At 53.9% G+C, this 12414-nt stretch overlaps 4 protein-coding genes across 4 annotated transcripts; 3 read left to right on the forward strand and 1 right to left on the reverse strand.

The window, feature by feature from the left end:
- Nucleotides 1–1256: 1256 nt before the first annotated feature.
- Nucleotides 1257–2915, forward strand: CORC01_11783 (PAF-acetylhydrolase family member; the record flags this gene model as incomplete). Its single annotated transcript, XM_022623405.1, has 1 exon — nt 1257–2915. One exon carries the CDS (start codon nt 1257–1259, stop codon nt 2913–2915), a length of 1659 nt encoding a protein of 552 aa, XP_022470084.1.
- Nucleotides 2916–3242: 327 nt separating this feature from the next.
- Nucleotides 3243–3620, reverse strand: CORC01_11784 (uncharacterized protein; the record flags this gene model as incomplete). Its single annotated transcript, XM_022623406.1, has 1 exon — nt 3243–3620. One exon carries the CDS (start codon nt 3618–3620, stop codon nt 3243–3245), a length of 378 nt encoding a protein of 125 aa, XP_022470085.1.
- Nucleotides 3621–7730: 4110 nt separating this feature from the next.
- On the forward strand, nt 7731–8905 carry CORC01_11785 (uncharacterized protein; the record flags this gene model as incomplete). The annotated part of the gene is made up of 2 exons (XM_022623407.1): nt 7731–8262; nt 8478–8905. Coding segments are annotated over 2 exons (960 nt in total), but the record flags the coding sequence as incomplete, so codon positions are not given.
- Nucleotides 8906–10933: 2028 nt separating this feature from the next.
- Nucleotides 10934–11452, forward strand: CORC01_11786 (uncharacterized protein; the record flags this gene model as incomplete). Its single annotated transcript, XM_022623408.1, has 2 exons — nt 10934–11173; nt 11270–11452. Coding segments are annotated over 2 exons (423 nt in total), but the record flags the coding sequence as incomplete, so codon positions are not given.
- Between the last annotated feature and the right edge of the window lie 962 nt (nt 11453–12414).

Below are 12414 nucleotides of genomic sequence, written 5' to 3' on the forward strand. Positions count from 1 at the left end.
AAGGCGGCTGCTGGTCAATCATCATATGCGTATCCAAGAGCTCGAGACAATGCACAAGCGCTGCAACTCTCACATCGACCATTTTCTCGTCAACGTTGGTGGGATATGGTGAGTTGGACGCTCGCCCTAAAATAGTCGTGGATGAATTGGGCCTCGAGAAGGAGCGACTTGGACGGCTGAATCCAACGCACTGTTCTACACCTGGTCAATGTCTAGTAGTCCAAGACTCCGGGGCCTGTTCGGAGCATTTCACAACTTGTTTCTATGAAATTTGCGTCAGGGCCATCGACGAAAGAAGTGAAAAAGCCAAATGGTTTGCAAAAGAATAACATCATGCAAGCCCCAATATTAGAGCTGGCAAGATTCGTCTACTTTCACTCTGTTGGGTTTGCTGAAAGAAGGGCTGCCTACCGGACACCGATCATTGAGGCAGCCAACGAGTGTGGAAGGGCGATAAAACCATCGAAGGTCGTATCGCAGGTATCTTAGGATAAAGCTTCTACAGGTGTAAATTGAAAGTCACATCATGCTTGGCCCGGACAGTGAAAAGTCGGGCTCTGGACACGGCAGACTGCAGTGAAGCTCCGCATGAGAGTCTATGAAATAAAGATGTGTGAGAAGAGCAAAGACAAAGGGAAGCATCAGAACGGCTGCGATTGGAGTCGCGTAGCTGAAAAAAGGTACGTGTACTGCTGGGCCTTTGACAATTCCTGTTGCTAAAGCTATATTCGTTCGATTATTCTTTAGGTGTACTATAGTTGCGAAATGCCACCGTCAACCGACATCTGCTAATCTATGACCGCTTTAATGTGAGCCTGTAATTCCTTTTAAGAATTAGTCTAACTCCAGACATTACAATCTATAATAGTCACATATGCTTGCTGGAAGGAAAGTTAATCTATCGAGTAGAAGCAATGATTGGGTTTCCAGGCCTGCGAGGCAAGTCGACCGCGTCTGAGTATGATTGTTTAGATGTTACCTTCTGCTATTCAACGGAAGTAAATCTCATATGATCAGATGATTGAACCAATCAGTTCGGTGCAACATGTCTACTTTGACGTCCGCGCGTGACTGCTGCCAGCGTGCGGCATCCGAAGACCACATGCAAGAATGATGACGTATTGCCGCCACAGCAGCCGAAGGTTCCGCCGCAGATTCCTGCCCGGGAGATCGTCACTTTACCATTTCACTTCGAGTCTAGGGATTGAGTAAGGTTATTCCGACCAGCCCAAATCTATGAAAGGTCTCTTCTAATTATGGTATCACGCCAGTTCCCTGCTTACAAAGACGTTGACGTTGAACTCGAGGTTCAAGCCGAATCTCAAGATTTCGAAAATCCGGACTCTCCGCTTCCGCTACTGGACGACAACGACGACGCCATCAGACAATCCACGAGAGCGAGGATAAATCCTGAAAGCATCATGGAAAACGCACCCAAATGGATGCAGACCGCACAACCATGGAGCTACTCCTTGTCGCAGAGGATCATTTCAGCACTTCGTCCACGACTCACTATAGGATACCTGTCGTGTGTTCTCATCGGGCTCTATGTCCTCTACTGTATCCTCATTCAGTCACCGCTCCTTGCATCAAGGTTACAAAAATACTCGGGGCCTTTTGGAGTTGGCGCAATTGACATTGAGGTACCCGTCCGCACCCCTCGCAACACGAGCGACTCAGCCTTCATCAGCAACGGCAAACCCGCGTTCACTCTCGAGACAGTGCTTTTTACCCTGTACTATCCAGCCGAGAAGGGTGTTAGGGCAACAGGCCGTCACTATTGGATCCCAAAGCCCATAAGCCTCACGGCGGAGGGGTACGCCAAGGCTGCTCACTTCAACAACTTTATTTCGCGACCCATCTTCACTTTTGCACTGTGGGCTTTGGTTGGGAGCATCAGGATTCCCGCCCAGGTTGATGTGCCACTTCTTCCTCCGACAAGTAGGAAGGGAGAGGAGAAGCTCCCCGTCATGGTGTTGTCTCACGGCCTAGCCAGTTCCCGGACGGGTTACACGGACTACTGCGGCCAACTCGCGAGCCGCGGAGTCGTTGTCGCCGCTATCGAACATCGCGATAGGAGTGGTCCTGGCTCGGTAGTCACAGCCAAAGACGGCAAGAAGCACAACATCATGTACCTGAACAAGAACGAAATCAAGGGCGGTAAGGAGATGAAATCTGACGATTTCAAGTCCAAGCAGCTGGACTTCCGACAGGCCGAGATTGAAGAGGCCATTGCGGTATTGCAGTCGTTGCACGCAGGCAAAGGAACGACTGTTTTTAAAGACAATGCCCGTAAAGAAGGTCGCGGCCTGGCGGAATGGAGGAACAGGCTCGACTTCTCTCAAACCATCATCACGGGACACTCCTTTGGCGCAACGGGCGTTCTTCGGGCCCTAAAGAGAGCTACGTCAAAAGAGAACCCGGCCGTGGGAGGTATCGTTCTCGACCCGGGAAAAGGCAGCGGTCGACTCAACACCGACATTGATGTGCCCCTCCTCATCATCCACTCGGAGTCCTGGTCCAAGCAGAGCACGCCGTTCTTTGGCCGGCCGCACTTTGACACGGTCAGGGACATCGCGAGGGACGTACTCAAGCGCGTGGGCTCGAGTTGGTTCCTGACCAGCCTGAAGACAGGCCATCCCAGCATTACCGATGCGCCGCTCATTGAGCCTTTGTTACTAAGCTGGGCCACGGGTGCTACGATTGATGTCCGTCAGGGGGTGGAAGAGTATGTTAGGGTTTCCATGGAGTTTATGAACTTTTTGAAAAATGACAAGAGGGACGGTGTCTTATCGGAGGGTGTAACGCATGAGGTGTACGGGAAAAACACTATGACGGATGAACAGAGGGCAAGGGTACCCAAGGAGACGACAAAGTATTGGCAGATTCACGTTGCGCCGCCGCGTGAAGATTGAAGCGAGTGTCAACAATGATATGTAGTCTTTTCTATTTCAAATCTTGTCGTCGCCCTCGCGAAGCCTTGACGGAAGGACCGGGTAAGGATGTAAGACCGGCTCGCCTCATGTCTTTCCTACTTGATCCGCCATTGGCTTCGAGTGATCATCCTTCCTCCTATGAGGCCATGCTGCACCGGCCGGGCTGACTTTCACCGACTGGCCGTGATTGGAGCTGAGATTACATGTCACATCGAAAGACATCATCTCAGTCAAAATGCGCATCAATTCAGATCTAGAACAGAGACCGGGACCCATACAAGATCTCCCAGCAAGTTCCAGGTGATGTCAAGCGACTTTTGAGCCTCGTGACTCGTGGTTCCGTTGCCGAGCATCCCAAGCCAAGGCGAGCAGCGTCAAGGCCGCGCTTCCACCCTCCCAGCCCGCAACGATACCCCAGTCTTGTCGCCAAAACACGACAGCAGACGTCAAACGCATTGGTATGGTGGCGAGAAAGAAGGCGCTGTTGTCTTGGGCTGCTGCCAAGGTGTAGTAGATGCCCATTGCGATGGCAGCCAGAGCGTTGCCGTTGGCTGCGGGCAGAGCAGTGGCGGGCAGGCTTAGTAATGCGAGTGATGCGTGAGGACGCAGGAGGGAATTGACTCCCGCCGCAAAGGATGAGAGGCCAAAGACGAAGATTGTGAGGCGCGCGGTACTTGGTGCCATTGTCAGTCAGGGCAAAGAATTGGGGTTTCGTAATTGTGCCTGGTGCTTGGTCCGGTTGTCGGATAATTGAGACTCTTGAGAAATCAGGTCTAGGGAGAAGCCCTGGTTCGACATGCTACGAGAGGTGGAATGGTCTCCCTTCGGAGCTCCCTTCGGCACGGTGACGACCCGAGCTGAGGGAGACGAACCTGTGGAGTTGTTCTTCGAGGGGTCGCACTGGGGGGGGGGGCGGTGTCTTTGGCCGGTATGACGTGCGATATTCGGTTAGCTGGAAAGCCTAAAACCAATACGGACTGGGTCATTACTCTCATTCTGCCAGGAACCCCTGACTGGACGTTGTGGCTTGAGACATTTTGATTCCAGGTATTCGGAGGATCTTCAACTTTGGGGGTGATGTTGTGGCTTTTGGGTGCGCCGGTGCTTTTGACGGAGGCCTTCTCGGCGACAGATGTGTGAGACTTTTTTTTTGAGGATACGATTTTACTCATCCTGCTATTCACCGCGGGGTGACGTTTTGGCTTGGCATGAGATTTGAAGCTTCACCATTCTGCAACCGGCGACGATATCCCCTGCCATTGAATGTGATTCGAAGTACCGAACACGAGAGACGAGCATCATGCCATACTGGAAAGTCAATCCAGTTAGACGTGGCCTAACCTCCCAGTAAAGTTCGCACGCGCGTTAGCTGCCGGTAGGAAACGCTCCATTATCGTCATGAATAAGCGGCCCATTCCGTGTGCGATAGTGAGGCGGTGAAGGATGCGGTTAGCAAGACAAGACAACAGGCCGAGTCGAATGACAGACGAATTAGAAAACGGCTGGACGGGACGGTGAACCGCTTGGATGGGAAAGATTGGTGAGACATGTGTAGGCAGCGGAGCTGACGTGAATCCCACGCACTCTTAGACTTTTTGGGGTGTGGGAGTGTGCATTTGCAGTGCCGCGCCGACAGACCAGACTTGCAGTGGAGGTTTTCAGTCTCCCTTTTATTTTGGGGAGGGGGGGATGGGTCCGAGACACGGCCGGCCTGCTTTCGAACCAAGACATCGGGGGCCCGGTGCAGAAGTGAACGTCCAACGTCAGTGGCAGCAGGGCGGGAGGGAAACAGTCTCGTTGGCGGCTTCTGGAGGTGTTTTCTGAGAACTGACCACGCAGGGCGAAGGGAAATATGTGATGTGTGTTGTTGACGATGCATGCAGTGTTCACAGGTTTCGATAGAACGTAGGTAAAGGAAGCCGTTGTAGAGACCGGCCGTTGGGTAGACGAAAGCACGAGATAGATGTTGTTTAGTTTACTGGGACACAAGTCGGACGAACCCAGCAGGGAAGAATGAGCCACTTAGCCAACCTCGACTTACCTCAGCAACTCCTCTTCAACTTGCCGAGCGAGCACCGGGAAGGGAAGACAAGTGCCATGGGAATCTTGGAATGGGGAAAGTGAGGGATGAATGTGAGAAATCCTCCGAGTCCGTGCCCTGGAGCCAAAGTCAACTACCGGCACGTCCATGTCAGCTTACCTTTTTGTTATTCCCCCTCCAACACATTCTTCCGCCTCTTTTGTGGTGACATTGATATCCAGCCTGAATACCACTACAACCTTTCCTGCGGCGTCATCTTCAACAGATGATTCCTTTCTGGGCATTCCTCCGCGAGACTGGAACAAGGTCTAGACTCCAGATCACCCGTAGAACGCCCGTCGCCTATTCTGACATTCCGAATAAGCCGGCATCCATAGCCCACGACGAACAGGCAAGCTGCAAAAGCGTCGACACGGATTTCCAACCCAGCTGAATTGAAGACATCCCGCGACACCTATCAGCCAAGTCGTCCAATTTCCTGCTACTGCTCTCGTCTCCATGTCCGATGTGCCGGCTCCCTGTCATGTTCCCGCCTAACCGACGACGACTCCAGACGATGGGGGTTTGCCCTTCCCGCATCTAAATTGAGACAGTTTGGGAGGGGGCCAAAAACAACCAGTGGATGCACAAGGCGTTTGGGCGAAATTGAGGTTAAGGGTCGGCTACCTCACCGAGTGTCGTCGGCCAACTCGGTGTGGCTGGTCCATTATTGCTTCTTTGACGAATTTGCTTCGGGGGAGAGGAGGGTTCAGGGAAGACCTCGCCTCGCTCCTCAACGAATCGCGCTCCGTCCAAACCCGTTCTAAAGAGGCTAAGTAAACAAAACAAAAAAAGAAAAAGCAAAGGGACCAATGCTGATTTTAAAGGCCAAAAGCCAAGACAGGATCGGCCCGCAAGTGGGCAGCGGCGGCGGCGCTGCCCCTGCGCGCTCTTTAATCAACTTTGTGCTTTGTGGTCGCATACGGATACAGTACCAGATCTCGGGGTAGAAAACCCGCCCCAACCGGCCGGGCCTTTTGACGCAACTGGGAATGGCGTCGGACCGTTTGGTGTTGGCGCCGGCGCGGTTCGTTTGCTGGCCTGGTGCTCCAAGACGATCCGATGTTAGTGTCATCGACGGCCGTTGGCATTATTGCCCGACTAGTGTAATATGAGTACGAAGTCTCTTAGTTGCGTCCGTGTGTAATACCTCAGAGGGGAGAGAGAAAGAGAGAACCAGAGAGAGAGAGAGAGAGAGAGTGTGTGTGTGCCCACCAAGCTCGCTCACCCCCCGGCCCCCGACACATGAATCAATCATCCAGTCCAAGTCCATTCTTGATCCCTGGCAAAAAAAAAGCCGAGGCCAAGTTTGGATTTTCTGTCGCTACGCGCGCTTGCCGCACCCAGAATTCACGCTTCACCCCATCCAAACCGGGGAGCCCTAATAGTAATCTTGTCTTGTTCCCTGAGTTTCCCACTCCCCCAGTTCCTTTGCGACACCGACGCCGCGGCAGACATCGGTGCCTGCATCTACACAGTCGTACATGACGCCATGCACATCGTGCATCCACTGATCTCCTCTGGTTCCTAGTTCGGGATTGGCAGCAGCACAGAGACGGGAAAATACCAGAGGACCTAGAAAGGCCGCACGGTCAAATTTCCCCATCCTGATGATTTATCCTCACAGGCTCGGCTGGGCCCTGGCAAGCCTGGGAAAGGTCGAAGGGTTGTCGTGGCACTCCGAGAGCCGTGATTTGCTGGCAAAGTCACCACCACTCGCACTCAGAGTCAAGCCAATTTGCGAGACATGGCACTGCATACATAGCACCAGATCATATGCCTCCCCCCCCTGGTTCCGGTTCTGCTTTCGTCTGTTTAGGTCGAGTTGGCATCTGGTCTGGCCGGTCGTGGTATGGACTATATGGCATGGGCCGTATGGGTAAAAAGTACGAAAGTATGGCATGGCATGGTCCGGCCATCACATACGTTGTGATCCAAGGAACGGCTAGGCCTCAAGTATCGCCTCGAAAATATGACAGAAGTTGGTGAATGGTCACAAGCCGGCCCCTGGATCCCTTCCTCATCGCTCAAACGGGCATCTTGCAGCGGAACAGCCCTGGATGTCGACGACGCCCCCCCCAAGGCCTTTTTGACGCACCTCTGACCCCGCAAGTCGCCGCTGGCGGCTTTCTCTCGTCGTCTCTGAGGTCATGACTGCTCGCTCACCCACACCAAGAGAGGGTCCTCCGTCTCCGTGTCCCGGCAATGCACATGCTGCCACCATGGGATGCTGGAGCTATGTGATTCTATCCCCGGCCGGGCCCCTCCCCTCCATCTCATTACCTCCCCCTCGGCCAGCCATCCCATCCAGCACTTTCCAGTAGAGTAGATCCCAACAAGCTAAAGTATAGTTGGTCCGACAGGACCGGCCGGCCGGCAGAAGGGCCGCATCTCTCACTTCTCATTCCCACTCTTCCCTGTCCGTACCTATTCTCTGAGTTCTCTCATACACACACTCTCTCTCCCTCCCTCTCGCCGTCCTCTCACTTTGCTGCCTTTGCTGCTCGGTAGTACGACGGATCGACTGGGCAACTCGTCCACGTACACTTCTACCTTGCCTTGCCGCCAATAACCTGTCTTGTCTGCAGGCCCGGCCTCCGCACCCGCATCCCCGTTCCATCACATTCATTCCCCCTTCCCTCCGCGGACGCAGCCGACCTCCAATCAACCTACACACCCCTGAAGACACATTTTCTTGCTAATGCATCCGTGAGCTGACACATCCGGGGAAGGGCTTCCGGCAACAGAACCCAGAACCCAGAAATACCCCCCCCTTCCGAGGCCGAGAGAGCCTCAAACCCTTTTTTTTTTTTTTCCCTATACCCAAACTCCAAACGGCGTCCTCCGTGCCCGTACCGTCAAGTCCGTCCGTCCGTCCGTCCGTCACCCCGGCAATGGCTTTCGCATCGTCTCCCGTTGAATCGCCGTCGTCGTCGTTCTTCGCTGCCACCGCCCCGGATCTCGACGGCCTCGCCCAAGCGCCAGCGCCCGTCGCCCGCGCCATCCTCGTGGCGCTGTGCGATGACCGACGGGTTCGGGCTCAGGCTTTGAGGCAGCTCGAACGGTTGCTGCGCTTCGAGGCCGACGTCCGCGGGGAGGAGGATCCCGTCAAGAGCCCCAGTTCCATCTCAAGTCCGTCAAATCCAAAGAAGAGGAAGGCAACCGGCGAGCCCAAGATCTGCGTTCAGTGCGACGGCATCTTCACGGCCGACGAGAACATCTTTGGGTCATGTTGGTACCACTCAGGTAAGCAGAGCGTGCGGAACCAGCAGCGGGAGCAGCGGCAGCAGCACAGCAGACTTTAGAGCTCGTCTGGCCCTCTCTCTCCCACTGTGTGGTGGACTCATTCCTATCTTTCCATCTTTTCAGCGGGAACAAAACGCTGTAGAAGCTTTCAGAAGGGGTTCTAAATGTTGTCGTTGGACGGGACATACTGACTCGTGCACCTACCCCCCGTTTAGGCCAGCTGGAGCTGTGGGATGAGACGCAAATACCGCCTACGATGTGGGACGATGTACCGTCGGACGAGCTGGACACAGATTCGAACCGGGCAGAGTATCCCGCGGCATTTCGGTGGTGCTGCTGCCAGAGGCTGGGCGACAGGCCGGGCTGCGTGCGCGGCCAGCACGAGGCCAACCCGGACAGGAGCAAAAAGGGCCGCGGCAACGAGCTGTCGGACCTCGAGGACGATCCTCTGGAGCTCGACGACGCTTCTTCGGAGGAGCTGCAACCGCCGCCGCACCAGCAGCACTACACAATCTCGAGGTCACCGTCGGAAGACTGCAAGCCGACAGCCACAGCAACGATGACGGTCAGAACAGCAACGACGACCACGACAACGCACCACCATCATCATCATCATCACAATCACCAACACCAGCAGCAGTGAAGTTCAAAAAAGGTTTTTTCTTTTTTTTGGGATTATGTTTCATTTCAGGGCATGTCAGAAAGAGATCTCGCTTCCATGGTTCCCCTCCTTCGGTCCTTCGGACGAGACTGGTTTTGGTAGACCGGTCAAGGAAATTATCAGGGTTTCGGTCAATCGGATGGCTCCCGGCCTCCCGCGGCCGATGTGGTCGGTCAACGGTCGACAAGGCCACGCGAGATTGATGGATTCGAGGCGCTGGCAGGGCTATGGAACCAGAGAGAGTCAAAGCGGGCAAGTCAAAATTTGGAGCGGAGCGAAGCAAGCATTTTCTGGGCGAGGCATAGCATTTGGCAAGTTTGATACAACAACAACAAGACCTTGATGGAAGAGCACGCAACAACATGAAGTTTTTTTTTTTTTGGGGGGGGGGGGGGGGGGGGGGGGAAAGTTGGGGGGGGGGGGAGGGGGGGAGTTTGGGGGGGAGGCATAGGATGTGGAAAGTTTGAGAAAAAAAAAAAAAGAGCTGGAGGGAAGAGCACGCAACAACATGAAGTTTTTTTTTTTTTTGGGGGGGGGGAAGGATTGGGTTGGGCCTATTTTACTTGGGGCAGCCTTTCCAATTCGGCCACTTGGGCCTGACTTATTGGCCAGGCTAGCATGTTGCTGCCCAGCATGAGGAGCTATACGCACGTCCAAGGCATCATGAATAATGGAGGCAAAGTAAACTGATGTATTTTAGTGGTGGAAGAATGGGGGGAGAGAAAGAGGGGGCGGTAAAAGGGTGAAGATGACTCCCCCAAGCGCAGAAAGACGTCGATTAGAAAGCCGAACGGGGCGAGCCCGAATTGCCAGCGATTTTCTCCTCGTTCCCTTTTTTGCAAAGTTCCAACTCATAAATCTACTGCTCATTGATGAGGTGAGAAATCGCATCCGCTAAGGCGGCACTCCAGGATCGAGATGGGCAAATCGCCTCATGGGACTGGCGGTGGCGGAATTCGCATGGTCCGCGGGTGGTGAGACGAACCGGGAGAGGCCTGCGTAGGCGGTCCGATATCATCTGCAGCAAGCGCTCCATCTGCAAGGGACACCAGAAGCGGCCTAGCAATCCCGCTCCAGGGAACTGAAGCTCGCCAGCAAGTGTGCGAGCAACGACCCAGAGCGAACGAACCAGTAGGCTCGCATCCGGTCGTCGCACAGCACAGAAAAGTCCCTAAACCCGGACGAAGTGTGTGTGGCCCTACTCAAGCCGCCTACCTACCTGCTTAGCTTTCGTCAGCCAGCCAGCCGCTGACTTGTCTCCCCCCGGGAGCCCTGAACTCTGGAGACCTGGAGAGCCGTAAGCTTGCGGTGCCACAGCAGGGCTGTGCGTGCGAGGAATCCAATGATGCCACCTGGCGAGCAGGGATGACCCTTACCATCCGAGATTCCCCGGCAAACCCTGATCTACGGGAGGCCGGGGAGGGGGGAGACGGGAAGAAGAAACGGTGTCTGTGGGAGAGACTGGGAGTTGCGTGAACCGCCCCCCAGTTCAATGCTAATAAACAGAAAACATGAGTCCCAAAAGGAAAAAAGTCTTTCCCCAGTGCACCCTTTCGGAAACTGGTTTCTATCCCCGTCGTTCCGGGTTGGGGGAGTTGCTGTGGGACTCGGTGTGGGCGCGGTCTAGAGAGTCTAGTTAATTGAGTGGACTGGAAGCATCTCGAATGTCTGCGAAATAGAAGCCTGCGAGACTGTCTGCAATCTCGAGCAAATTGCTTGGAATTTGGTGAAACCAAGTACTTACATGTACTTTTCACATCTCACATTTGTTTACTTGTTCCACGCTTACACGGGTAAATTGCCTTACCTACAGGTAACGATGCTAGCCATTCGACTTTTGGAGAAGAGGGAACAGGGTACAAAGTACTCTGTCAACAGACTAAACACGAACTCGCCCGCGTCGACGTCCAATTTTGCAAAACATTTTCCGGCCCGAATACAACAACAGACTATCGACACGCTGCCGCGAGGCAGAAAACAATGGTTGAATGTGTATGGTAGCGAGCAAAAGCAGACCGCCGCTCCGAATTGGGAAATGTCAGTCCTGTTGTAGACCGTTCCGGGTACCGATGCTCGAAAGGTCGGTCTTATTCGCGCCCTGCAGGGTGTACGAGCGGATCCGCCGGTGAGCCGTTGACCTGTTGCAGAAGATGCCAAGGACGGGTTGTCTGCGCCAACTGCGACGAGAAGTTTGATGTCGACGAAAACGGTCCTAATGCATGCTACTACTCCTTGCAGTATTTTAACAGAGTGTGTTTCGTAAAGCTTCGCGATACCCAGCTTGGCGAGGAAGAATAAGAGCACATACAATGTTCAGACGCGCGTCTCGTGAAATTATCTGAATTAGACGGAAGCCTCGAAATTTGGGACCAAATAGATAAACCTGACAAGTTCTATGGCATGGACAGCGACGAAGCTGGTACTGACATTCCGGATAGCTTCAGATGGAGCTGCTGCCAGCGCGTCGGCAACGTGGAAGGTTGTCAAAATGGGGGCAACACGTGGTCGTATTGGAACACAGCCCTTTGACACTGGGGAAGTCTGATGAGGGCAATACCGCGGAACCTGAGGTGGAGTTTTCAAGGGAGTCAATTTGTAAGAAGCTCAAGGCGGAGGAGGATATCATCGGCATTGCGCCGAGGGCAGAGACCGGGGCCTGACGGATATGACCCGGAGACTATTGCTTGATTACATGGGGTGTGTGAACCTGTAACTTTGACAGCTTACGAGGCATCTTCTCCTTCGAGTACATGGAAATCGCCAAGATCTCAGCCTTTGAAGGATATGTGCCATTCCTGTCTCTCCAGCCAAGTGAATGGTAGCTGCGCGCATGGCCCTGGGGACCTGATCACACGCATATCCATGTGGGGACGCGTGCAAATCAAGCAGCAGTGTCGTGCTCTGAGAGGCTCAATTGTGAGGTGAGAGCTGCCAGAAGTTCTCAAGGACTGACTGACTCGCTGACCCGTTCCAAAGATCGCCGGCTGACAGCACTGTCGGTGTAATCCCTACAAGTACACGTACATGTGAGGAGGGAGAAGATGACCGCAACGTAAACGAAGGACCAAATATTTAGGTCAAAGAGGACACGAAAGGACCTGCTTAGAAATACAGAAAGGTCGAAGCTCGGTCCAGAGCTAGGCCATGTGTCGCAAAAACGACGCCGTTAATTGCAGGGAGCAATTGAAGCCATATATCCCCTACGACACCATGACAAGATAGAAAGGCACTTGATTGCATTGAGTACCGCGAATCATTCCCTGCAGTATTGAAGTGGGTGGGCCTGTTGCGGGCGCCTTGAGGATGGAAGCGCCCGCTGTAAAGAGCCAGGTCAGTCAGACCGCCCCAGTCACATCCGCGAAGTTTTAAAGAGTACTCGGGCAGTGACACAGAAGATCAGCTGGGTTTCTCCAATCTAGGGGTGTAGGCTTCGAAATGCAAGAGGTGTCAACAGACTCGTCAGTGTGACAGATGGTCTGCCCAGGGAAATG

This window comes from Colletotrichum orchidophilum, assembly GCF_001831195.1.
Source record: "Colletotrichum orchidophilum strain IMI 309357 chromosome Unknown Scaffold_133.1, whole genome shotgun sequence".
Classification (NCBI taxonomy): Eukaryota; Fungi; Ascomycota; class Sordariomycetes; order Glomerellales; family Glomerellaceae; genus Colletotrichum; species Colletotrichum orchidophilum.